At 41.8% G+C, this 26,100-nt stretch overlaps 1 protein-coding gene across 3 annotated transcripts in view; it reads left to right on the forward strand.

Annotated features, from left to right (window-relative positions):
• Positions 1 to 1,561: 1,561 nt before the first annotated feature.
• Positions 1,562 to 26,100, forward strand: part of MYH11 (myosin heavy chain 11) — a 62,523-nt gene continuing 37,984 nt past the window's right edge. For all 3 annotated transcript variants that reach the window (XM_010125487.2, XM_086759849.1, XM_086759850.1), the window contains exons 1-5: positions 1,562 to 1,700; positions 3,093 to 3,188; positions 9,481 to 9,839; positions 14,282 to 14,438; positions 22,806 to 22,833. In XM_010125487.2, the coding sequence (XP_010123789.2) occupies positions 9,498 to 9,839; positions 14,282 to 14,438; positions 22,806 to 22,833 (527 nt within the window). In that variant the 5' untranslated portion in view covers positions 1,562 to 1,700; positions 3,093 to 3,188; positions 9,481 to 9,497. The remainder of the gene's footprint in view (positions 1,701 to 3,092; positions 3,189 to 9,480; positions 9,840 to 14,281; positions 14,439 to 22,805; positions 22,834 to 26,100) is intronic.

Raw genomic sequence — 26,100 nt, forward strand, 5'->3', positions numbered from 1 at the left:
AATTTTTGCTCTCCCCTGGAATCATAGGAAACTATGTTTATAGCCTCCACAGTATCAGTGCTGATTCACAGGTATTAGTTTCTGTCATGCACAGGGGAATTTTTTTTTCTAAGCTTTATCAAAACGCTCCAAGGAGTCAGTTACGCTTTCCTTCCTGTGCACCTTCTGTATCAAGCCAAATCTTGGTGTCAGTTGATCAGTTTTCCGGAGGAGTGATTATCATTGAGTGATTATGTTTAGGAAAAGAAACCCCAAAATATTTGTTCACGCTTGCAAAGACACCCTTTCAGTAGCAGCTGGTGTCCAACTGATTCAGAACTGACTTGTGTGCTTCACGTACTTCACTTGACCTGCAGCCAGCATTAAGCACAAAGCTTAACATTAAGCAGTTGGTGACTATTTTACCTCATTAGACTACTTTCATGATTAATTGTTCCGCTTTGGACACAGACTATCCCTCCTGTTGCAAGAACAGAGCTGAACACAGATGGTAACCTGCCAGCATGCCTGTCAGTTCTAACTACATGTGTCGGCCTAGAGAAACATGATTGGTAAACTTAGTTAAAAACATTTTTAAACAAAAAAAAAATTGCTTAGCTGACACACATCTCTGTCTGTGCTTTTCTTCTTTCCCTCTGTTGTATTCAGGTTACACCATGGGAAGGCAGCTGAAAGTCCATTTCTTTCCTTCTTGAGCCCTCTTTTTTTTTCCAAGTACAATATTTACAGTGCAAATTCAGCAAGGAGATATTTAAGGACAAGCTGCTCAATACTTTTTTTTTTCCCCTAGAAAAGTAATTAAAACAAATAAATCAAGGAGTTTTAAATAAAGCTTATTTTGGTATTACAAAGGCATTGTCCACTGGGAATCCACAGCTTTCATTTTGAGGCAACTTCGGTTTAAAAAAGTACCACAACATTTCAGAAACTCCAACCGGGCTATTGCATTAGTATATTTTTAAGTTAACTTTCAAGTGAAGGTTGGAAGTCACGCTTACACTTATCAGTTCCTACCCCACATGGCTCGAGATTGCAACTGTTTCAGTCTCAGCAGTAATATTTTTTAGTTTTTCCAGCTCCATTTAATGTCACATCATATATCACCCTCCACCATCGCCTCTGTTAAACACACTACTCAGGCAGCAAGCCTGCATGTGCACATGCAGCAGTTTGCAAACCAGCCGGAATAATTTCCACTCCTTTTTAAGCTACCATTAAAATGTGCCTGGTTTTGAGAAACAGCTGCACGAGTTTAAAAAGAGCTTCTTAGGATAACTTTGATGAATGTTAAAAGAATCATACTTTTCAGAGGATCCCCTTGCATTTCATTATTTTATATTCATTATATTCCTATTAAAAAGCTAAGTTTGCAACTGAGAAACTGGAGATTTCAAAAAAAAAAAAAAAAAAATAGAGGGTGAACTACGCAGTGAGGAACTTTCTGCTAACAAGGGCGAGTTTCTTGGATGAGAAATGATCCTGCCGATCATTTCTCCTGGCTTTGCTCCAGCAGAGTCACACGTGCACAAGTCTGATATGACACTGCTGCCTTTCGGATCCTGGGAGGGCCTTGCATGGCTGTGCAGCAGCCCCACACCTCAGCAGACACAGACCCTCCATCTGGGAGGACAGACTGCAACCTCTGGGACCCCATGACTGTGGGGAAACTCTGGTCTTCTCCAGCTAAGGCCTGAACATGGGTCCATACCTGATATTTCTGAAGTGTTGCAGGGAAGAAACCCCAGTGCTCTTCCCCTCCCTCCTGTTTACCCAAATTTGTTCACCGCTGGCCAGAGCTAGAAGAAGGGTCTACAGATCTGTCATACCTGCAAGCACTGGAACTTTGACCAAGTGACAGCAGAGGTTTTCAGCCCAGCTTTCCCTCATAGGTTTTTTTTTTTTAGGATGCTGAGACCAATATGAGTCTCATTCATCTTCCCCAGGAGGGTTTATTTTCCAGAGAAGACAGGGCTGTTGATGTCAAGAGAAATTATTTCACCCAGGACTGTGCTCTGATCCTTTGGGTATACACCATATTTAGTCTGTTGCTGAGAGGGGGTTGTTTCGGTATTTTGTGTTTGGCACGTTGATGGGAATTCCTAGAGGATCCTAGCTTTCCCTTTTTGGGATGTCTCCATCCACAGGTCTTACTGCACAAGGCTGTTGGCTACTCACAGGGGAAGGAGGGGGGACAGCTGGGGACTGAAGGTTTGTGGGGTGTGAGGAAGGTTTGACGAGGACCAGATCACTCCCTAACCCCTGCAGGTCTGGCTCCCAGCGTCCTGTCCTCTCCCCGACCAGTGCATGGTGCCTGCTGCCTGTTCTTGCCACTGCATCCCAGGGACTGTTCCCCCTCAGCTATTTATCACTTCTCTTCTTCCTTTTACGGACAGAGGGAGGTATTTCTTATATATGAAAAAGTATTTACAGTTCTTTCTCAGGAACTGAGCTGCACACTGGATCACAAGAGAAACTTTGGCAAATCCGCTGGGGAAGTGGGAAATGACCCTCTTGTTCCCCAGGGGCAAAGGAGGCTTAAACCAGCCCCAGGCTACAAATGTGACATAAACAGACTGAGACCCAGAGCAACTTGCACCCACGCATCCCTGCTGTGTTAGGAATAACCCTCCTCTCCCAAGCAAGCCCTGAACTCAGGAACTTATCATAGCTCCAAGAAAATGCACTGACGGGTGGGAAACCTGTGCCACACAGGACCACGACCTGCCCTTTGTCTTTCTTCTAGGCAGGCTGCCACGAGGGCTGAGGATGCTGCCAAGGGAGGAAAGAGTTAAAGGTCTATTTGCGTGGCCAAATAGTATCAACCTAGGAAAAAGCAAAACCTTCAAACTTGTGAGTTAGGGGCACCAGTTCCATGTTAAGGGCATCCCTCTCCTGGCTTTCCGAAAGGTAGAACCAGCGCACTTCCCTAAAGAGTGGCTTGGGACAGGGGCAGCAGCCCGGGGTTAGGCCCTGCTGGGAATGAGGTCTTTGGCTCCAGCTGTCTTTTTTAACCCAGGTACCGAGAGGATTTTCCAGCAGGACGTGGTTTCCAGGGCCCCTCCCCACTGACAAGATTCTCCTCCTCTATATAGGGCGGCTGCAAAGGCAGCGAGGACTCGGACTGTCCCGGCTGGTGGCTGTACAGGTTCCCGACTCTCCAATTCACTCTCTGCTCCCCTAATTGGGCCGTAAGTAGCACGGGGGCTGGGGATCCCTGCTGGGGCTGGGGGCTGGCACTTCGGGATGGAGCTCTTTGGCAAGCGAACTGTTGCACTGCTTTGCAAACACGTTCAGTGAATTAACCTGCAGGTAGTGTAGGAACAGACCTATCAGAGATGCTCAGTTTGTCCCGATTCATGTATTGCTCTTCAGGTTCTATTTAAAATGCATTAGAGACCATCCACATTTGAAAGCATGCGCCAATGTTCCTGCTTTTTCCTTACTCACTTCTAACTCTGCTATTGCAGAATCAAGCCTTAAAGTCGCTGGCTGCAGAGCTGCCCGCAAGGTGCCGGGCACTGCCGGATGGTGGCAGGTACCTGCTGCAATTAACCATCACATCTGCACTGTAGCCTGAGCTGCTGATCTTCTTTAAGTATTACTACTTTTTCAGTGTTAATAAAGGAACTTAGTGCATTTTCTACACTGTTGAAAGACAGTATAACCAAATAAAATCACTAGTTTGTGATTTACTTGTTCTCTAGATAGGAAAAATGCATACAAATTAGAGGAACAACTGGAAATATTTTTATACAATGCTAAGGCATTTTTGTATGTATGTTTTTAAGATGCTGGGAATAAGGATTAAGCAAAACTAATCTGATAGTTCAGTGAACTACACTAATTCCGAACATATGCCTTTTTTAAAAAGGAAAATAGAGGAACTAACTTCTAACTGTACCAGAGCACCGTAACTAAGGCGACAGCAGGTGGCAGTGCAGAAAGCACCGCCACCGGCGGCCAGCCCTTCACGGGCCCCTCACACACACACATATATATATATATGTATGTATGTCTGTATGTGTCTGTGTACATGTAGATAAATGCTGATATGTATTTGAGGCGATTGTGTGTGTGTGCATAATTAAGAAGCAATACGAGATCTTTTAAACATAAAGGAAATCAGAAGGTTTGACCTTATTATCTAATACTAATGAGCAAGCCTCAGTAACTTCTTTTCTAGAAATGCACTTGCTTAAAAACAAGCCCCCCTTCTCTTTCACACAAAGCTTTGCAGTTTGCAAGACGACGCTGTGCACAGGCTGACTTGCTGAACTCCCGAAGTTCACGGTTCCCTCAAGCCACTAACACAGAGGCTAAAGCAATGAACCCCCAGAGAGCAGAGCGCTTGATTAAGTAGTCACTTCAGTTCAGTACACGATACTCCTCTGGCTGCGTCGCTTAGATGTAAACAATGATTTTTATTATCTCATTTGCAATTGACACGCTAGTCCCTAAAAGGTATTTGTTTTGAATTTGTTATCATTACATTTTTGTGGAACAGCTAGTATTGAGAAGAACATCGCCATATATGGTAGCATGCATAGATGTATGCAGAAGATCCCGACTCTTTGTAATTCACTGAGACTTATTAGTTGCAAATCTGTTGGCTCTTCTTTTAAGTACATTAATTATAGAAGAAGCCAAGAGCTAGAGATAGCTTTCCAGTTTGTGAGAAGTCCAGTTAAAATATGGATTATTTATGAATTTTTAATGAACATGCAGAATCTGATTTATTTATTAGAATTACATTTTGGGGTATTTGAAATAGCTGCTGTTTTCCAGATACAGGGAATCTGTCCCTTTATCCTCTATCATGCAACTTAAGTCTGTTTTTTCCCTTCTTCTCTAATTTTTACAGTTTATAACACTGGTAATAACCTGGGCCAATTTCTCTGGAGTATTACAAAAGCTATCAAGTGTTTAATCGGAGTTATGCAGTAACTTGCGTTAATGGAGACCCAGACAATTTGATTAAAGTACATGGAGAATGCAGTAAAAAATAAAACCCAGCTCTGTGAAATTCCTGAAAATGTTATTTTAAAATACAGATTTTTCCCTCTTCCATGGTTGAACAACCATAAGCTAGTACTGATAATACCTCCATGTTCAGAGGTATGTCCATGATGAGAGTAGGCGTTTGAGGGGTGGTCCTGGAGACCAGCGGGGAGAGGCAAAGGGCGAGGAGAGATTGGTAGTAGTGCTTGCGACAGAGCTAACTGCTGGGGAACCAACTCCCAAACGAACATCACTAGCATTCAGTCCTAGATTTTCTTTTATTTCAAGCAATGCTCAGTTGGGTAATTCAGTTAAGTACTGGAAAAGTAAAATATAAGCAACCTGGAAAGAACATAGTCAAGAACTACTGCAGCCCAAGAAATGCAGTTGATTTAAGTAGCAGTACTGCTACACTCTTCCATCAGAAACCACTTACTAGAGCAGGAGTTGGTTTCTGAAAATAATTCACATACTTGGTTATATGTTCTTCTAATAGTCCTTCCCTGTATGGCTGTGATAAGGTTTTATACTGGCATGCACATCCTGCAGAGGAACGTAAAAGTGTCCTTTATCATCTAATTAGGAGAAAAGCAGTCCCCCTAAGCTCTGACCCAGGAGGCAATTCTGCTTGGCCAATAACCTTTTAATTAAAGTGCACTTCCTGGAGATATTTATACTTCGTCCTTGGAATAATATACTCAGGATAAACTGATTGTGAAGACAGCATTGAACTTCTATTACTAACATGGTAAGGGAAAAAGATAGTGATCAGCCAGATGTATCTGCAGTGCAACAGCAGTAGAAGGGATAGAAAGTAACCTCTGGAAGTATTTGTGCCTGTGTGTAAGTGTACATTGGGGTTTAGACACAAGTATAACAGACGCATCCAGTTCTTGGTGTAACTTGGCACATTTCTAAGGCAAGAAACTTCATGTCAGTAGTATATTTGCAATTGCTTTTCATCCCTTTTCCTCCTCCCTTCCTCAGGATAATTCACCTCTGGATGTAAGAGTATTTACTCTTGTACATGATTTAGGATATAATCTACTTAAAAGAATCTCTGAGAACCTCATACTGCCTCTTGCACAGATAGGATATTGATCTCCATTTCTCTCGGCCAGTCCTACGGATGACACTCAGGAACTGGCTGAGCGGACATTTCTCAGGGCATGTCCTCAATAGGCAGTATTGAGTCTTTCCCGTTGGCCCATTTCCCCAATATCAATCATATGCTGGACCAGTGCAGCACAGTCTATATCAGAGATGGACCAAGAGGCTTACTGCCAATTCTTAATCAGTAAGCTTCAGCAGCTCATTAGTTTGGGACACAGCACCTCACTAGGACAAATCTAGTTGAGCTTGTGGAATGCATCTTCCACTCCTTCCATTCAGAAATCTTCCTTTAGTTACTATATTAATTAATCCACACTTCATAACTGCATTTCCTCTTTTACTACAGTGGTACTTAACTGCTACTCAACCTTTATCCTCAGATTCCAAAGGATCATTCACGAAAACCTCTTTTTACACAAAGCCATGTTTTCTCCTCATTGTGTTTCAGAGGAGTTAAGAGATACAGTTCAGATTGTCTGTTCCCTATTTTTTGGTAGGGTATCTGTTCTTACTGTGTTTAAAAACTGGTATCCACAGGATCATATTGCTCTATCAGCAGCCAGACATAGTGCTTAGATCTACAGGATGAAAACACATATTTCCAAGCTCTGCAGTTCATTCCACTTCTTACACTTTCCAACCCCATGTTGTTTTCAAAAAGGCTGAATTTAACCATAACAAAGTGCAAAAAAATTCTACGTGCAGGAAGAAGTAGGAGAACGTATGGAATACAGACAGACCAGCTCTCTGTTTCATGCTGTAACCTGTGGAAGATGATGTTTTTGACTTAGCATGTGACAAGGGGAAGAACTTTCCCTTGGTCCTTGGGCAACAAAACAGCAAAGAACTTCAGGGTCATCCCACTAGTGACATGCTTTGCAGCAGGTCAACAGTTTTATCTTTGGTTGGGTTTTTGAGGTAAATGGTGAGGATGAATCAGTAATTTGATTTCCACCATCCTCATTTGTGGGCAGCTCCAAAGTAGCAAGATTTGACTCTGTGAAACTCAGCTCTGCAGCTTGGTCTAATTTTTGGTGTTTCTGACAGCAATACCACATGCCTATTGATTTGAATGTGCGGCCACTTGGCACTTAGTCACGGGCAGCACAATCCAACCTTTCTGATGCTTCAGGATGACCGTAAAGCTCTCTCTTCTGGGCCTAGGACACACCGAAATCCTCCCACCCCCTTGCTGCAGCAGTTCCTCCCATGCTGCTGGGGCAGTGGGGCTCAGAATGTGCCTTGCCCATTGATACCACAGTGGGAGGAGAGGGGCCAGAGCAGGGTCCTGCTGCTCCTGGAGCCACGTCCCTGGTGATGGGGCAGTGCTCCCTTCATTCCCCTGTCCGGCTGGCTTCACCATGCAGTCGCCAGCTGGAAAGCTCAGCTGGAGAGAATACCATCTCCATTATTGGAACTGTGCGGCTCTACCAGCCCTCTTGGCAACGAGGAAACATTTTCTGCCTTAATCCACACAGAGGTCAAATAGTTTCCTTTGCAGCTCTCTTCCAAGAATCCCCTGGGAGCGAGCAAAGGGCCACATCCTACAGAGCTTCCTCGCAGAGACTTAACGGCGGTGAACACTGTGCACGGGCCAGCCACGATGCACAGATCCAAGTTGTTAGGGTCTCCCTCCTGTTCCCCCACACTACCACACTCATTGCTTGTGTGTGGATGACCAGGGTGAATTTTCCTGTTAGGGTTTTCCAAGCAACGCTGGTGGCTCTAGAGTGAGCACATTTAGAGGAAAGCTGTTCTTTTTTTGAGGCGAGAGAATTGTCAGAGGAGTTTAAGGCGTTGTAGCATCTAATTTCCACTGGATTTCTGTGGGATATCATCTAACTCTCTTAGGCATTTCTAAAATCAAAGCTTTAAGCTTTTCTGTTACCTTCTGCATGATCCATGCTTCTTTCTCAGACCCCTCACACAGTTTGGCCTTGCAAAAAACACATTAATCTGTGGGAAGGCTTCAGGGACAAGTATTTGGAAACCAGTCTCTGATACTCCCAGAGCACAGGGTGTCCATTTGGCTACATACCACAGAGCTCGGTCTTCACAAATATCGTTCTGCTTATGGGTTGATTGCTGACATCTTTAGCAGTCAGTTCTCCAAACTCCCTCAAGATTCATGTTTGTTTGAATGCTGTAAATACTAAATTCATTCTCAATAAGGAAATGAAACAGCCTCTGTCTCCTGGAGATGTTTTTCTTGGGCACACATTCTTCCCTGCACTCCCTCCACTGTAGCTCCTCCCCAGCTCCGCTCCTCTGCGTGGCAGGTTTTCTGACTAGCACCACTCTTTTCCTGCCCTGCATGAAACCACAATAAGTCCTCTGTTCACCCCTTTCCTCAGTTAGAGCTGTGTGTCTCTCTTCCGTCTCAAACACCATGCAAAGCAGCCAAAACCCTCCCCTTACTCTCACCTATGGAGCAGATACATCCGGCTGCTGTAGCCAAGAGGGACTTCACTGTGCTGCTTTATCCATGTGCAACTGCATGACAGAGATGCATCATCCTTCCAATTTGAGCATCACAGTTCACAGTATCTAATAGCTGATGCAATTTCCAGGCTTGTTTTATTTCTTCTCTGTCTCATGTAGTAGACATTCACCTTTCTTAAATGATCAGCTCCCATTATCTGAACCATGGAAAGGGGATAACTCTAAATTACTTCTCTTTCACCAGCAGTACTGAAAACAATAGTTTTTTTCTGGTTTTTTTTTTTTTTTTTTGTTGTTTTGTTTGTTTGTTTCTTTTGACCTTTTCTAATCTTACTCTTCTCCAAACGAAACAGTATTATAGTGACTGGAAAATCCTTACCAAGAAAAGGACTTATCCTTTCTGGAACACAGCCTGGGAACTGTCCTTCTACTAATTATTTCATTACTGAATTGGTATTTCAGTATGCACCCAGCAGTATTTGGGTGATGAGAAATTTTGTACGTGTCTGAATTCAATTAACTTTGTGATGGGCAAGAGATGAGGCTGCAGGGAGCTGTTCAGCTGGTAGTCTTGGTGCAGTCCTAGCAGTCTCATTGCACAGACATTAGTTATGCCTGACTTTTCTCTATGATCTTCAGTACAATATAAACAAAACAAATAAGCCCAGGAGCCTTCATTTGGTTTACTACCATGAAGCTTTTGATTTAGGTGATTTCAGATACAGTAACAAAGGAACTGAAATCCAAACATACATACTCTAAGGCATCTAAGCTGGCACCCAAAAATACTTGCATAGCAATGTAAGATGACACAGGACCTATAGTGCTTTGGATCTACTGCATGGCACAGATTTGACAAGTGTGTTTTGCCTGGAACATCTCCACATTTGCGTCTCTTTAAAGCCGAATATTTTGCTTCCTCAACAGGTGTCTACTGAGTCAAAATGGCTCAGAAAGCTCTCAGCGATGATGAGAAATTCCTCTTTGTGGACAAAAACTTCATTAATAACCCACTTGCCCAAGCCGACTGGTCAGCGAAGAGACTGGTTTGGATTCCATCAGAGAAACATGGATTTGAAGCAGCAAGCATCAAGGAAGAGAAAGGGGATGAGGTGACAGTTGAACTGACAGAAAATGGAAAGAAAGTGACACTAAGCAAGGATGATATCCAGAAGATGAACCCTCCAAAGTTCTCCAAAGTGGAGGACATGGCAGAGCTGACTTGCCTCAATGAAGCTTCAGTGCTGCACAATCTAAGGGAGAGATACTTCTCAGGTTTAATTTATGTAAGTAGAATCAAACACACACACGGCATTTCCTACTGCATGCCACCATGTCCCATAATGAACGGGGTGGATCCCACACACTATCAGAGATACAGTCCCTGCATGTAACACTACCAGGCAAGTACTCACCCCTCAGCCATGACATCCCAAACCAAAAATGTATTTAGTTCACTTTATTCCCCATGATTCTCCTGCTCCTTTAACAATTGCTTCTTTATTTCACTAAATTAAAACACATGAAGGTTTCTTCCCCAAAGCTTGTTAATTCTGAAAAGATATTGTTGGCTTGGAAAGTACTGTCCAATAGCTAAGCAACTCCTTTGTCCTGCTACTTTGAAATAAATAAATGAATGGGGACTTTTGAATGACTTAATGTAACCTGAACAAGTTTCCAGTAACTTGCAAAAAGAACATACGGAAAAGCCAAATAATGTAGTCTTTTCTCAGGTAAAACTCCCACTGAAAGGCAGCTGACAAGCTCTGGTTTGGTGGGGGCTTGAGTAAAACCTTATGTTTGAATAAACCCACTGGAACTCAAGTGAGAGTACTCATATGCTCCAGTGTGTTACTGAACCGACGTCATGCATCCCCTAAAACTATTGGGTTTTCCCCTTGTTACTCAACTTACAGATCAGACAAGCCTGGACAAATTGCAATCTTCTCTATGTTCATGTGAATTCAGGCCAAGATTATTTGATCTTCCAGTCCACACAAGTATATTAACGCAAACGTATTTTTATATTAATAGCCCTGTAATCTAGCTGCATCAACAGTTAGCAAGCTGCACAGTAAGAAAGCCCAGAAAGTTTCCAGGGAACTTAGCTGTTACCTTTGATTTTACATGGAGGATCACTACACTGTGCTGCAGAAAAGTAACAGCTTCAATCTATGGAAATTTTACTTGCATGACAGACGACTGATGAGTGAAAGTACAGAGCTTAAGTAACAAGGTTTTAGAAGCAGCAGAGCTCTCATTATTAATATAAGGCATGCTAAATTGGAAAGGAGGAAATGAAGCAGAAAATAAAATAGTTACATATAGTAAAACAAAGGAACTATTTAATTGCTATGCATAACTTCTTTTGAGCTTAGCTCTCTTCTTTCCTTCAGGAACATACTAAAATGCACATCATCAAGATTCCTGAAAGAAGGTAGACTTTCTGTCTTGTTGTTCTCAGCAGCACTCTGCTTAGACATTCCAGGATTTCCAATATGTTTACCTTGTGGAATTTTCACTTTCTACAGTAAGAGGAAATTAATTTCCAGAAGTGGATAATGCAATTAGAAATCAAAGAATTTTTCACAGACACAAAAATGGCAGTGTGTCTGAAATTAAGTTTTCTTTCTCAAGAGACTAGGTTTTAAGATAGAGGTAAATTAATAAAGAAATTATTTTTTACCTGTATTGCAACAAGTATTAGTATTTTCAGTAACTGAAACCTGTTTAAAAGTGTCCAGCCCTACACAGTGCTGCCCTACTAGATATTGTCATATGTATTTTAAAAAAATAGGAGGCATCTAAACAGAATTTGAGTTTCATCCATTTGCAAAACTAACTGTAAACAACTGTCTCCTGGCTTGGCCGTGCAATGCTTACGTTGCCTCCCTTGAAGTCCCGTCCCGTCCCGTCCCCCCCCCCCCAAAATGTGACCTTCACATTTTCCCCTTTAAAGCATCACTGATGCAAATGGGGATTCCCAATTCTGCTCAAGAAAAAAAGTCAATCTAGTTGAAAAAAAAACCAAAACAACACAAACCCAAATTATCGGCCCTTTGCATTTATATTAAATATTATTAAGTAAAAAGATTCAGTGCATAAATTCAGAGGGACTGTACACTGGAAAAACACCCTGGCCTTTTTATTTATTACAGATAAATAAGAAAGGGCAAGAAATGTGTTGCCACTAACTTGTGTTTCACATTGCTCAGAACAAATAGGATCTCACACAAATTAGACCAAAAATGATTATATAAGCATCAGTAAGAGAGCAATGCAGCTTCAGTGGATTTGAAAGTAGAATCAAGTTCCTTGTGCCTGTACTGATAGGCCCTGCTAATTCAGTCTTCACCTAACAGTGCAAAATGCTTTCTTAAATACAGAAAAAAACTTTATATGCATATTGGAACCAGAGGTGGGATTCTTCTGCCCAAGCCTAGGTATTTACAACGTAGATGAGTATTTGTGCCAGTCTCTCTTAAATACCCATCAGTGGTGGCTGTCCAAGGGATACACAAGCTCAGCACTCTTGTGGACACCATCCTCAAAATACTTCAGATCATGTTCTGCCTCCAGACCCTCTAGGGAGAGATACGGCTGTCCAGGGAGGCCCCCCTCCCTGGACAGACTGTGCCCCAAGGAGAATGATTTAAGGCACAGAAACTTCAAACCCCTCACTTTCAATCACATGCTTAGCCAACTGCCTCGCTTATGTTCAAAACGTCAAATGTATCAATCTGATTTCCCAAAATCTTGGCAAAGCAGGTACCTAGAACTACCACGAGATCTTGGTCAACTTTCCCAAGGTGAGAGATGGTATCAGTCACAGTCCAGTTAAAAATGGGGATTCCTGAACTTCAGCAGCTCAGGCTCTTGCCCAGCCTTAATAACCTGCTTCTTGTGCCTCAAAGTTAGCTCTTCGTAGCTGTACGCCTGCGTGCGCAGATAGCCCTGCATGTGGCAAGTCAGGCAAACGTCGAAGTCCCAGGGAAAGGAGGCCTAAATAATTTCCTGAATTGGAAATCTACTCCCCTGTTATTTTGCTTGCTTGGGAAGGATTAATTGAGTGCATACAGTAAATCTCTTTCTACTGAAGAATATCCTTAAAGATCCTGGTGGTGATTCAAGGACAAAAACCTGTCACTTTTCAAGTGACTTGTCTCTGCAGCTAAAGTTCATTTTGACACAATTAGCACAGAGTTTCATTCTGAACTCCAATGTCAATGAAAATCCCGTACAGTACAGTAGTTATCTACCTTCCACATCAAAGGTTTTATCTTGGGGATGTTGAGAACAGGTGAAGATACTGAGCCTGATTTTCTTGTTATCAGACCTGAGACCATGGAAAAGCAGTCACAACCTGTAATGATGGGAGAGGGCCTCCTCGCTACCCAGACTGCCCTAGATGTTCTCCTGCCCAGCGTGGAGCACCCAACTTGCTCCCCACTGCCGCAGGCCGACAGACGCTCTCACCGTGTTTGCCGAATACCATATAAAGCGCTCAGGCTGTGCCGAGACCATGTTGTGCCATTTCCTATTATGGTCAGGAAAGGGAAATCCCAGTGCCCAGAGCCAAGCCTCCCAGATGCCATGTTCCAGTCCTGCGCTGCAGTGCTTCTGTGGGGGAACCGAGGCAGCTTGAGCCATCCTCAGGGACAGCCCTGAGATTAAGGCACAGCAGCAGCTGCAGACCACAAAGCACTTCACACAGCAAGTCAAGGAAAAAAAAATAAAAATCCAAACCCACTTATGCCTAAGTCAGAAAGAACATCATTTCATTATTTCAGTATTTTAAACTGGCATGGTTTAAAAACTATAAGCCATAGGGCAGCTTAAATCTCCCAATACCCTGCAGTAATAATCTCATATGTTTGCAATTGTTTATTTTGGGGTTTTAATTTAAAAAAAGGAAACCCTTGCAAATTGCTTACTTTTAGTAACTCTGATATATGGCTCACCATCTATTATCTTATCCCATTATTTCTGCTCCCAGTTCAATAGCTGGAGCTTTCCAAAATAAAGGAGAATTTTAAAAACCTAACAAAATCTGAATGAATAGCTATCGGTTGGTAGCCAGTGTTCCTGTTTGTTTATGTATTTTTATATGAATCGCTTACTAAACTGTAAACAGAAATCACATTTTCCATTAGATTTCTTACAGAAATAGTCATGTAGTGTTAAGACATCCATTTGGAACTTGAATAATGTTTTTTCAAGGACTCTCATCAATCATTATTGTTATATGGTGTTCATATAATCTTTTTTAAAAAGCTTTCTTCTAATATCAACCCAAGCTTCTTACCTAGGATTTCAGTTTACGAAAATTGACACCTACCTGAGCAGAGGACATATTCTGGTATGAAAATACACATAGAAAGAAATATTAGGAAGTCTTACAGTTTTTCCATCATCACAGATAAGGGTGATTCACTATGTATACTGACAATAACTGAAGTCAACATCAGATCAAAGTGTGATGTTTCTACAGATTGCTAAATTCACATACTTTGTAGCAGTTTGCTTATTAGAAATAATTATTTGTGCATGTGGAAACTGCACACGTACATGGACATTCAGAAATTGCTGCTTTGTTTGGTACACTAAACAGAATACAAGAGAGTGTTATTTGCTAAAATGCTGTTAGTTCAATGCAGCTGATGCCTGTATTTGCCAGAAGAGACATGGAATATGATTAATTCCGGTTTTTACTTTATTTTTCTTGCAGACTTATTCAGGTCTCTTCTGTGTGGTAGTAAATCCATACAAACAGCTGCCCATTTATTCAGAGAAGATTATTGACATGTATAAGGGAAAGAAGAGGCATGAGATGCCACCCCACATCTACGCTATCGCGGACACAGCCTACAGGAGCATGCTGCAAGGTAGGCGAGTTTAACGCTGCAGTTGTTAGAAATCGCTGCACACTAACGTGTGAGAAAACACCTTGTAACTCTGCATGTGCTCCTGCAAGAAGCACAGCCAGAAAAGATCTGTTATGGAGGGCGACACAAGCTTTCCAGAAGTTTCAGAGGAATTCTTTGGCAGGAACGGCAGTCCACAAATACTGTGACTCAAAAAGGAAAAACAATCCTTTTACCCATCTGTGTTGAGGCATGTGGGAAGGTTTCAAAGTCAAGCAAATAGTTTTGGCAAATACGGGCATGGAAAATGCTCCCTCTCCACCAGTGGAGACTATTCCAAAGTTAGCTGCTAGTGCTGCTGGATCTGTCAGCATTGCTCCTCTCTCTCCCCTAGCAAAGCAAGTTCAAATAGTGTTCTGGGGCTACATTTGTTACACTCTAATGCTTTGGAGCCCTGACTTGAGATGTGCTCTGTCTTCTAACAATAATGGCCATGAGCAGCAATGGGAAAGCAGTCAGGCCCCAAATGGTGCAGACAAAACCTTTGCAGTTCACAGTGCTCTCCTCCTTCTGCAGTCAGTACTGACAGACTGAGGGTGGTTTGCTCTAAGGAAAAATTATAATTTAAGGATGAAAAAGCTATAGCGATGAATGTTTGAGGCTGCAACACCTCCAGACTACAGGGACACGACCGGTTGCCATCTCACAGCGACCCGGGGTGCTCCAGGAAAGGAAGACTCTACAAAGCGCTCTGAAATTTAAATGCCCTCATTAGGGGCCCAATCTGCAGAAATTCTGGGTGCTGACTATGGCTCAGCAAGGTTCACAGGCTTGACCCTAAAGGTCAGGGCTTCCCAGTTTGGATCTTAAGGATTTAAGGCTTATGGGGTTTAGCTCCGATTGGTGAAAACAATAAACAGCAACTTGAAATTTCAGTTTAGCAGCTAGATTTGAACCTGGTATTGATTTCTTTGTAATATTTACATGCATCATGAACAGTGATTGTTTTTGAGAAACAAATCCATTCAAACCCATGTGCATTTTATCTGACTATGCAAATGAAATTACACGGTATTTCTCCAGGGTCACAGCACATTGTAATCACAAGGATTGCAGTACTCCTGTACTTGTCCTACTTGAAATATGAACCTGATTAATTTACTAAAAGGTACAAGTAGTTAGTTTGGCATATCATAGTTGATTGCTGTTTTCCAAATCAAGATTTAGACTAGACAAAGTCCTTCCTCACAATGAAAAAAGATTATCTTATATGTGATAGGCTTCCAGGCAGTCTAAATTGCCCAATCCCAGGCAGACCTCTACTGATTGAAAATACCAATCAAAGCCTCATCATTTTGGTACAAGCATTATACACACACACACCCCAATGGTGACTGATATCAAAGACATCAAAACAGATCTTTTCCCTCCAAAAAGTCCATAGTACTCATATGTACTAATCGTAATGCTAACAAAATAATCCAGATAATGAAATCCTTAGAACTTCTGAAAACTATTTACTTATTTAAGTTGTTTACCTAATTATAAACTTACATTCTTGACTTCAGAATCTTACACTCTCAGGTATTTGAGCATTTGAAATATTGCTAATTCAACTCTAAACCCAGAGAACTAGCTATCTGCTTTAATATATCAACCTTTTTTCTTCCTATGGCTTATGTGACATTTCCTTTCTGGAACTATTTCAGTTCCTTTATTTGAGTGCATCCCAGAAGGCAGAGCTACAGTGCAGCAGAGAAGGAGGATCAATAAAGCAACAATAAAAGACATCTTGAAAACACCTTCCTCTACACTGTAAGAGCAGAGTTATTTGTGAAGACAGGCATATAAACACATTTAAGACTGAGGGGGCAGGTGCTTTTAAAGTAACATGACTCAGTAAACATAGTTTTTGATGTAACCACAGTTACAAAAAACTTACTTGGTATAAGCTCATTCCACTAAGCCACAGTCACGCATCTCTTCCAGATCATCTCTTGAACCCTGTGCTCTGCACCCAGCACTGTCCAGGACTCTGAGCAGGCCCTGGAGTTAAAGCAGCCTTCTTTCCTCAGATCTTTTATTTAAGCAGCAAGCCTTGCAGGGGAGCTCTGCAAGAAGCTTCTGGCTCTTGCAGGTCATTAGCAGTGCTCTCATTCAGCTGTGCAGAATACCGCTATTTGTCCCTAAAAACGGGACAGGGAAAAAACTAGGAAAGTGCTACAAGCTATCTGCAGGAAAGAGAAAATCACATAATACTACAGCCTATGTTGAAAGAGAATGATTGTTTTGGCCTGACGGCACCTGTGTTTTCTGCTTAACATGAAACTAGTATCAGCATAGATCAGTCCGATCCCAGCAGCATAGGAACCTCTTTCGCTCTTTCTCTCTCTGGCTATCTCCTGGCCTTCCTAACACACTTTCCCAAGCAGTGGTGAAGCCACTGGACCTTTGCTGTGGTTATTAACTGCACCTAAAACAGTCTGGGTTCAGCTGTGACTCTCAGGCTGGGTGCTGGGAGGAGGAGGCAGCAAGAGTGCGTGCTTCTTTCTATTCACTTTTTTGGTGCTCTGCCAGCACTTGGGAAAGCTTTACACTTCATTATTCACGTGCCCCTTTGCAAGGAAATCTTCTTGACAGCAGAGAGGATGGGGAGAGCAAGCAGACAGAAAAGAGAAGGGAATAGATCATCAGCTGAACCTTTAAGAGAATGCTCTTCCTCCGCCTCCCATCCTAACGTGCACAGCTGGCACGGCAGCTGGGGAGTGGTCCCACAAGAGCTTGCATCACAAGCTCAGGACACCCATTCTTTACTTGCTTGTTTACTTGCACATGCCATTTTGGAATCTCTCCATCTCTGAAGAGGGCCCCAGCTGGTTTTAAAGCTGTGCTTTTGTTTGTAAAAACGTACTCATGCTTTGTACATAAAACTAAACCAAACCTCAAAATAACTCTAGTTATTCAGCCAAATTATATTCACATTGGAGTGGTGAAAGTGGGTGTCAACATAATTCTGTGTGTGTCCACACAACACATATAGACATAGAGAACTTCATAGCTTTTCGTAAGCATATTTGCAAATGGAATATACACAAAAATTCTTACTTATCAACATGGATCAGGGCACTGAATGTTTTCCTTGTGAAATTTTAGTATTGCTCCTTATCTGGGAAACTTGCATAGTTTCTTCATGACAAAGTAAAATATATCTTAGCTTCATGAGACTGAAGAATTACATTCTGGTACTTCGTGACCAGGGCCACTTCGCCAAGAGCAATCAGCTTGTTCATATGTCTCAGGGAACCTTTGTCTTTTGGTGAATCAAGCCTCAATGTCTGCAGATCGCTGGTCCTATTGCAGGCTCATCATCTGGGAATCACAGCCCTTCACGTTTTCACCCTCTCCTCTGTTGGCACAAACATCCAGCAAAAAACATGAGCTGTGCACACTGCACTCCTCCTCTGCTTTAGAGACTTACTTGGTTAATATATTCATTAGGGATGACGTTCAAGTCCCATCAAAGTTGTTCTGCTAATAACGCTTAGCCACGGTTAACAGAGATCTGATAATTGGACTTTCTTCCAAAGATGCAGAAAAGCTGACATCTCACAGGACAGAGGAATTACCAAAGATGTTGGCTGGGTAGAGATAAAATTTCCACTTGTTTCAAGTAGTTCTGAGCACCTAAAACCCTTTTACAAATCAAGTCATGCTGTCTCATGCTCAAACCAGGGTGCTGGATGTCTTGTTGAATCTACTGATTGCCATGTCACTAATGCAGTATGATCGTTGCCCAGGCTGATGCTCATTTCCAGCCAGAAAAAGAATAAACTTTATCCACTTTAGCTTCCTTTAATCTAAAAAACTAAGAGAATATAACATTCCACGAGGGCATTTTGTGTGCCTATCTGTCCCCAGGAGCTACCACACAGAACTGGGTCCTGCTGACTCTTTACAGACAAGCTAGCTGACTATTACTACATTTAGAGACTGCGATCATAAAAAATCACCCTGTGCTTCTGCACCCACCCCTGTCCCCTGCGTTTTGGATGCAGTAGCTCCCCAGCAGCACAGCTGCCACACGAAGGGCTCAGCCCCCTCATTCCAACTCTTGCACTGCCAGCACCGGTCTTCATGCAGGCGTGCAAAATTGCTCCAGGTGAAAACCACCTCTTGTTTTTTGCTGAATTAGTTTTAAGGTGGGTCACCCCTGCCTGGCACAGTGTGGCTGCACAAACACCGGTGGCAGCAGCAAGGAGAGGGCAGTGCAGGCCGGGGCAGAGGAGCTGGACATGGTGGATGACTTCTTGCAGCACTGCCAGCTTCCCGTGATGATGGAGCTGAGACACAGTCCAGTAAGGATGAGTAATTCTGCTGTCTTCTGCCATCTTCCCTGCTCGCAGCAAACAGCAAATAAGTGGTAAACAATACAAATGTGAAAAGTCAGGTTATGTAGCAGTAGTAATAGATAAAAGTTTCCATTTGGATGATTAGGCTTTTATTAAGTTCTCCAGCAATAAATCACCATGGAGAAGATACATTATGGCTTTCTGCAGATTCAGGAAGGTTATCTATTTTCTGCAAAGCCATTTTTATGCAAGCTTGAGTTAAAGATGGAAAAACAAACAACCTGGTAGTTACTGGGAGGTATGGGAGGGAAACACAGTTCCCAAGATCTTCCCAAGCCATCTGTTTACTGTGTCCTCAGCAGGACCGTCCAAAAATGTCCCCTTTAGGCAGCGTAGTTATTAACAAATGTAAAGAAGCAGTAAGCGAGTGTTGGAACATGGTTTCAGTCTGGTTTTTTCCTTTTATGGTAAAGCTGCCAACTTGCTGCTTCATTGTGATAAACCATCTGATTTTGTTTGTGATTAAGCAGAGCTAGCTGGTCTATCAAGAACAGAGGGGCATATGATTCTTGCAAGCAATCTGGAGGTGTTTGGTGAAAAAGCTAAGCAGACTCCAGGAAAAAAAAAATCAACCACATGTTTAGGAAAGCTGGTGGGTTTTAGAATGTAAATGCAGATTTCTATGCTTTTAAAAATTGAGGAGAAAATTTTAAAGTGTCCAAAACATGTAATATAGACATACAAAGGGTAAATATGATAATCTTTCAGGTACCGTCAAAATTTTTAAAAAGGCATTAACCAAAAGATTTTGTTAGCTAGCATACATATTTTGTTACTTTTTAAGCCCCAGGAATTACTTTTAAGGAGTTTTTTTTGTGCAAGTCATTCTCTTCTGATAGATCTACCCACATAAAGCTGCAGACTCCCAAAATAAGGCACCATCCTTTCTATATAAAACAAAATATTCCAGAACAGAAATAGGAGCAATCGAACGGGAGAGCCCTTGAAAGTAAATGAGACCAGTATCTGCGGCTCAAGTCATAACAGAATAGGATTAGATTTCCTGATACATTTCATCCTTACCTTTGCAATTTGCTAGAACTGCTGAAGGAAATAGAGTAACATCTGGAATTCTCCCTCTGTGAATCTGCACAGGACAGTTTGTCAGCGTGAGGGTTTGCAGGATAGGCTGCACATTCAGCAATGCAGGGCTGAAAGCTTTGAGTCTTCGGGCGGCTGTCAAACACACACGAAGTTAGAAAGGGATAAGGCCAGTGACAAAGAGAGAAGCTTGCAAGAATGCCATAGGGTTGTTCACCTGCAGAGAACATGCAAATCACTTAGGTCCAATCTTGGAAGCCTTTCAGACTACAAGAGAAAGCTGAAATAAAATAAATATTTTTTTATTTTTCCTCCAAAAACGCCCAATAGCCCTCAAGCAAGTTGCTGTCAGTCAGAGTCACAAAGTGTTGCTTCACCAGAAGGCATCCTTGGAGACCCAGCAACCACCCAGCAGTTTTGTGCTTTCAGTTTGAGTCCTTCCAGGACCAAAGACGACCGTTCCCTCCATTTCCCTCTTGTTCCCATTTCAGCAGGATTTGTTCTCTGAACCTGTATGAGGGTGTGGGCTGATTTAAGTCCAAAGAAATTCAGTAATTCAAGCTTAGCTTGCGCAGCCTGCTCTCTATCCCAGAGGGCACTTGGTGCACCTTCTAACCTTCTTAATCCCTCTTCTGCTCTTACGTTTCAGCAAAGCTGCCTGTACACACACACACATGCAAACCCCTGTGGTAGGCCAGTTTATGAGATACCTTCAGGAGGGGTTTTTCACTTACTGGGCAGCTAAAGAAGGGCAGCAATGGGCAGAGAAAAGTAGTGAGAAAATACTTGGCTTGGAGCAGACCGACATTTTCTAATGTTCCCTGAGCTCAGAAATTCCACTGGCAACTCTGTATCAAGGAGTCACTTTTATTTTCTTTATTGTATTTATGGGTTTGTGATGCAATATCAATATATGCCCATGGTTTCTATTTACACAACAGTGCATTTTTAGCAAAAAATCTACCTTGTCCTCCCTTTTTTTTTAACTTAACAGAAAGCTTAGCTAAAATCTTGCAGTGAAAAATAAACATGGTTGACAGCTCCTCTCCTCCCAAATACTTACGTGGAAGAGTCCTGCTGGGCTGATTGCTGACAAATACCTCCAATACAAATGTAATGAGTAATTTTGCACCAATTTACTGAATAAAGCACTTAAGCAGCACCATTTGCCGTGTGAGCGATCAATACAGCAGTTAATGTTATTATATTCCTCCTATTGAGGAACTGGGAGTAAAACAGTTGTTTAATATCAATCCAAGCCACAGCAGAATCCTCTGCTGCTTTTCCTAGACTGGCTGTGGTCCAGGCAGCAATTACAACTTGCAAGCTTAATAGGTCAAATTTATCTCCATTATCTTTACACAGTACAGAAAGCTTGTTTATCTCATGGTATTTATTACCTACAGGGGCAGCAGTCAGACAGGTAGCCCTGCAAGGCACCCCACATGCTGAATAAAAGGAGGAAGGGGTTCAGCTCTTAACCTCTGGCCAGAGGCTCCACTGAGCTAATGCATCTGCATCTCATAATGAATGCCGAACCATACGGAAACACTTGCTCCTGCCTTACGTGTCTGAGATTTTTAAACTATGCACACTTTTCAAAAATGTACTTGACCTGCCTGGGAATTTGTTTTCCTAAGTCAGAGGATTTTCCTACGGTCTGTGCAAGGCAGCCTGTGACAGTCTCACTCCAAGAGGGGCCAACTTCAGCGCCAGGGCAGGTTGCTCAGAGCCTTGTTCCAAGTCTACTTCCAGAGAGCTCTGAGGGTGGAGATACCACACCTCTGTGGGCAACCTGGCCCAACATTTGATCATTCCCACAATGAAAAAAAAAAGTTCTGCTTCAGAACTGATCACAGCAAAGACGCAAGTCATGCATCTTTACATAGAGAGCAAATTGTAAAGCTTCCCGTTACCACAGACTTTTCTGGAAGTCTTGCTTCAGTGGAGCTTTACAAAATAGTTCAGCGTTGTGCAGCCCATGATGAGACCTCAGTGTGTGTTCATTGTCCATCACAGTCTAGAGATCTTAGCTTGAGATCAGCCTTTTGGTAGAAAATTCTGTGTAGAAGTTCTGAAGGTAAAAAAGAAATTCCGAATCCAAAAGCATACGGAGGGAGGAATGCTGCAAGAGCAGGCTATGGAACTAGGATGTAATCCCAAACCTTGCTGCAGCATTGCTGCACACTGGACTCTGCTGCACAGAAACCTCTTACATGCCTCACATAGTAGAAATGGAGATTTTAGCCTGCCTTTTTATAAATTTGGATCCAAAATGTGTTTGATGGTCCTGTTGATAGTACAAAGCATGAAGAATACTTATGTACTTGTTCCCATGCTATTGTAAAATATGTGAAGTGCCTTGTTTTAATCTTATTCTTTGGAGGACATCTTGGAGAAATCAGTTGTGTTTTGATAAAAGTTGTCTCTCAGTCTGCAATGAGATAGAGGGTACATTATTCAGGTATTTGAACTGCTCTGCTTTCAAAATTCAAAGCTTCTCATGACCAGCATAACACATTTTAGTTTTTGATACTTTATCTGTCCAGACTTTGTCTCAAGTGGGCTGCTAGCCATACTTCATAAACGTAGTAAAAACTTCAGTTTCAGATTTGGAACTTTCAGTTATAATCTTCTTACAGACAGCCTGATCTTTTTGCTGTCCTCATTACTGTTCATCTCTAAGGGAATTTACAGAAAATATTTTTGAACTCTTAACCTTTTGTTCATTTTTTGTACAAAATATTTCCATTAGAAATGCTTATTTAAATGGAAAGGCAAATTAAATAAGATGTGAACCCAGTACTTTTGACTAATCATGGACTGCCAGATTTTGGAAGGTCTAGGCTGTTGAACGTAAATGCTTATAAATATAAGTGCTTCTGTCAGGACATAGCTATTTTCCCTAATTAATAGATTTTTTTTTCTTTATTCACAGATCGAGAAGACCAGTCTATCCTGTGCACGTAAGTAAACTAATCTATTTTAGTATATCTCAATATTACAATGTCTTTCTTTATTCAAAATTGGTTCAAATTCTGATCAAACTGACATAGTCTCCTCACCTTCAGTAAACCTTAACTGCAGTCCCAGTAAATAAAATAAAAAGCAGGTTTCAGTGCTGTAGGAAGTCTTTAATGCACAAATGTATTTCTTTACATTGACCTTCTGAATTCAGAGATTTAAGAGTTGACAATGAACAATTGGGGAGTGTGGTTGTAAAACTGTGTGTGTAGAGAACAAGGGATTTTAAGAGCTTCCTAGAAGAAGCTGAGGACCTGAGGAATGTGAAGAACACACAGCATCCCAGCTATTTACTGAACTGCTTTTAATTTTTAGCTGTTGGTAGCTCACCATAACTTCCTAATTCAGTTGTCATTGTAGAAAAGTGTGATTTTTTATGTTCATGCTGTTGTTTTATGCTGTTTGGATATGTTGTAGCTAGAACGGGGAAGGCTGGGTACCTCTCATCCCTGCAGCCTGTGCCGGTGGCAGGAACGTGTTGGCCACGAGGGCTCAGCAGCACCGTGCGGCTTAGACCTTTCTGCAGTCTCTACATCACTGGTTTAGGCAACAGTGACATACCAGCTAAGCCAGCCCTGGTTTTGAACACTCTGATTTTTTCTGTGTCCCAGCTTGCTGAAGACCTTCTTGAGTTTTGACCTGCCAGTGCCCAAACAGCACCAGCTGGGGGGTTCAGCTGTTGTACCATGGGTCAGGCAGTGATTTTGTCGCAGTAAGCTTTGCTGTGCACAACTTACTACTCCACAAAATCCCATTGGTTTCTCATTCCTACCTATTTTCCAAAACACTCAGACTGTTGGGCTGGACAGGGATCTCCTACTTGACCTTCAGTTTTGCCCATTTCTCCATTCCTCGCTTGCCAGTTAGTTGGTTTTATTTACATGAATGCCATCGAGGATGTTTTTGATATAAAGTTGCATTTGTTGTATTAGGCATCTTACAGGTTTCTTGATCAAAGGTAGGATTTGATTTCTTGTAAATACTAATTCTTTTTTGCAGCAGATGGCATGCCTGTTATTTATAGCAGGTTCATGCAGTGATGCTGTGTTCTGTCAAGCATTGTAAATATACATAGTGCCAAACTGGACTGGTTTTAGGTTATCTGTGAAAACGTGGTGACTGATTGACTGAACGTATATTTACACTACAGTTTTCAAAAAGCACTGCTACTGATTATCAGCCATACAGTAACTTGTGAGTGCCACTGCCGATTTGAAAAAATTAATCACCTAAGAAAAAGTAAAAATTATATACTGTATCCAGCGCCGTAAGGGTAGCATAGCTCTGACCTCTGCTGTAACAAGATTTCATTACATGCAAGTATATCCATCAAGAATCTGTCCAAAAATGCATTAATAGCAAAAACAAATGTAAAATTGCTGCAAGGATGAAATAAAAATTGACCATCACTTTCTTCCCAGGATGAAACGTCATGGTAATGAAGACTAATTTATGATATGCATTTCCTCCTTCTATTTCTGTACTTTAGTTTATTTTTCCATTAGTAAATCTTCAGATTTTCTTTTAACTTTGGAATATTAGACTTTTTAAGAAAGGGGCTTTCTTTTGCAAGTCTATGCCTTTTTTTTTTAAATGAAAATGCATGAAAGGTTCCACTTCTGACAGCTATCATACATATATATATATATATGGGGATTTTTTATCCACCTGGCCAGCCAAGCTGGAAACATAAGGTATTTCACATCAGTAATACATAAAATAGAGAGAATGAAATGTCTTTCCAATTTTGAAAACAGCCACAGTAAGTGATTCATCGAGACGTTTAGAATAACTGCTGTATGTTGGATGGACAGCATGACCCATAGCTTAAAACAGTCCTCACACATGTCTTTTAAACCAAAAAGATCAGTCAAGCTAAAACCAACATACATAACTTTAACCACTACTGGTTTATCATCCTTATTGGCCTTATTTGCCTGCACAGAAAGAAGAAAATTCACTTGGCTTTCAGCTGGGCAGCTGTCAAGCAGCAGCAATTTACATTATTTTATAGAATTGCTAAAAACTCTAAGAAATTATATTTTTGCCTGAAATATGTAACAATAATTGAAGACTTCATGGCATTGATCAGCTGGGATCTTTTCTTTAAATAGCTATAAACTTTCCAAGGCCTGGTACCTAAATTGTAAAAAATGTGGTTGTAAGGATTCATGTAAGTAGATGTGGATGCTGCCAAAACCTCACTTACGTTTAGTGATGCTGCAGTGTAGACTCTTGGAAACCAAAGGCCCGGGGGGATGCTGAGTACCTGCTGAGACTGGCCTGACACGCTGCTGGGACATAGACAGGGGCATAGATCTGAGAACTAGACGTGATTCCGTGTTTCTGAGTATAAATACACCCATTCTCAAGACTTCCCCTCGGCTCATTGAATCTACTCTCATTTGGTTAAGTATTGTTTGCATTCTTTTCCAATCCCTACCCTTTGTGTGATTAGCTGTGGTATGTTTAAAATGCTCCATCAGTCTTTAATGCTCATTGGTTCTAATGCTTCCTCAGAATTGCCCGTCTCTCCTAGCTGTCATTATTTCCTCTACATTTTATTAACAACGCCACTGCCTTTGATCTACCCTCCTCTCTGCACACATCCTTTCTGCTGTTAGCTCTGTCCCATGGGCAGCATCACTGATCATCCTTTCATCTCATTCCCTCCCAGTTGCTCTCTGCCACTTTACGGTCAGCCCTAAAACCCCACATCCTATCATGCACATTTACAAGCTGCCTCTGGAACAGAAGAGACTTTATCTGTGGCTGCATCATTACATTAGATTAGATTGGATTATAATGTAACGTAAAATAAAAAACATAACATATAGAATAAACATGCAATATATAATACTGCACTAGGGATATAAAATCTTATTATTTTATGTGTTTGAAAATGAAGGCAAAGACTTTTCCATCCTTGTGTTTCGGTCCCTGTAGTGTTCTGGGCAGCCTCCACTGTTCTGCCTGGCTATTGGGATTCCCTGAAATTTCTGCCTGTGCTTAGGCATCCGCCTCTGCAGCCTCTCTTCTTTGACACCGGAGTTTGCCATGCAATACTCTGTATTCACTCTTGCAAAGACTGCACTGGTCTGTGTCGACCAGTACATTAGATATTGCTGATGGAAAATTCCCAAGAAATCTGTCCAGTCACACAGAGACCTGAGCAACCTCAGGGCGTCAGTAACTAAGCGTGAATTGGA

The sequence above is a fragment of the Chlamydotis macqueenii genome, chromosome 15 (assembly GCF_036417535.1).
Source record: "Chlamydotis macqueenii isolate bChlMac1 chromosome 15, bChlMac1.mat, whole genome shotgun sequence".
NCBI lineage: Eukaryota > Metazoa > Chordata > Aves > Otidiformes > Otididae > Chlamydotis > Chlamydotis macqueenii.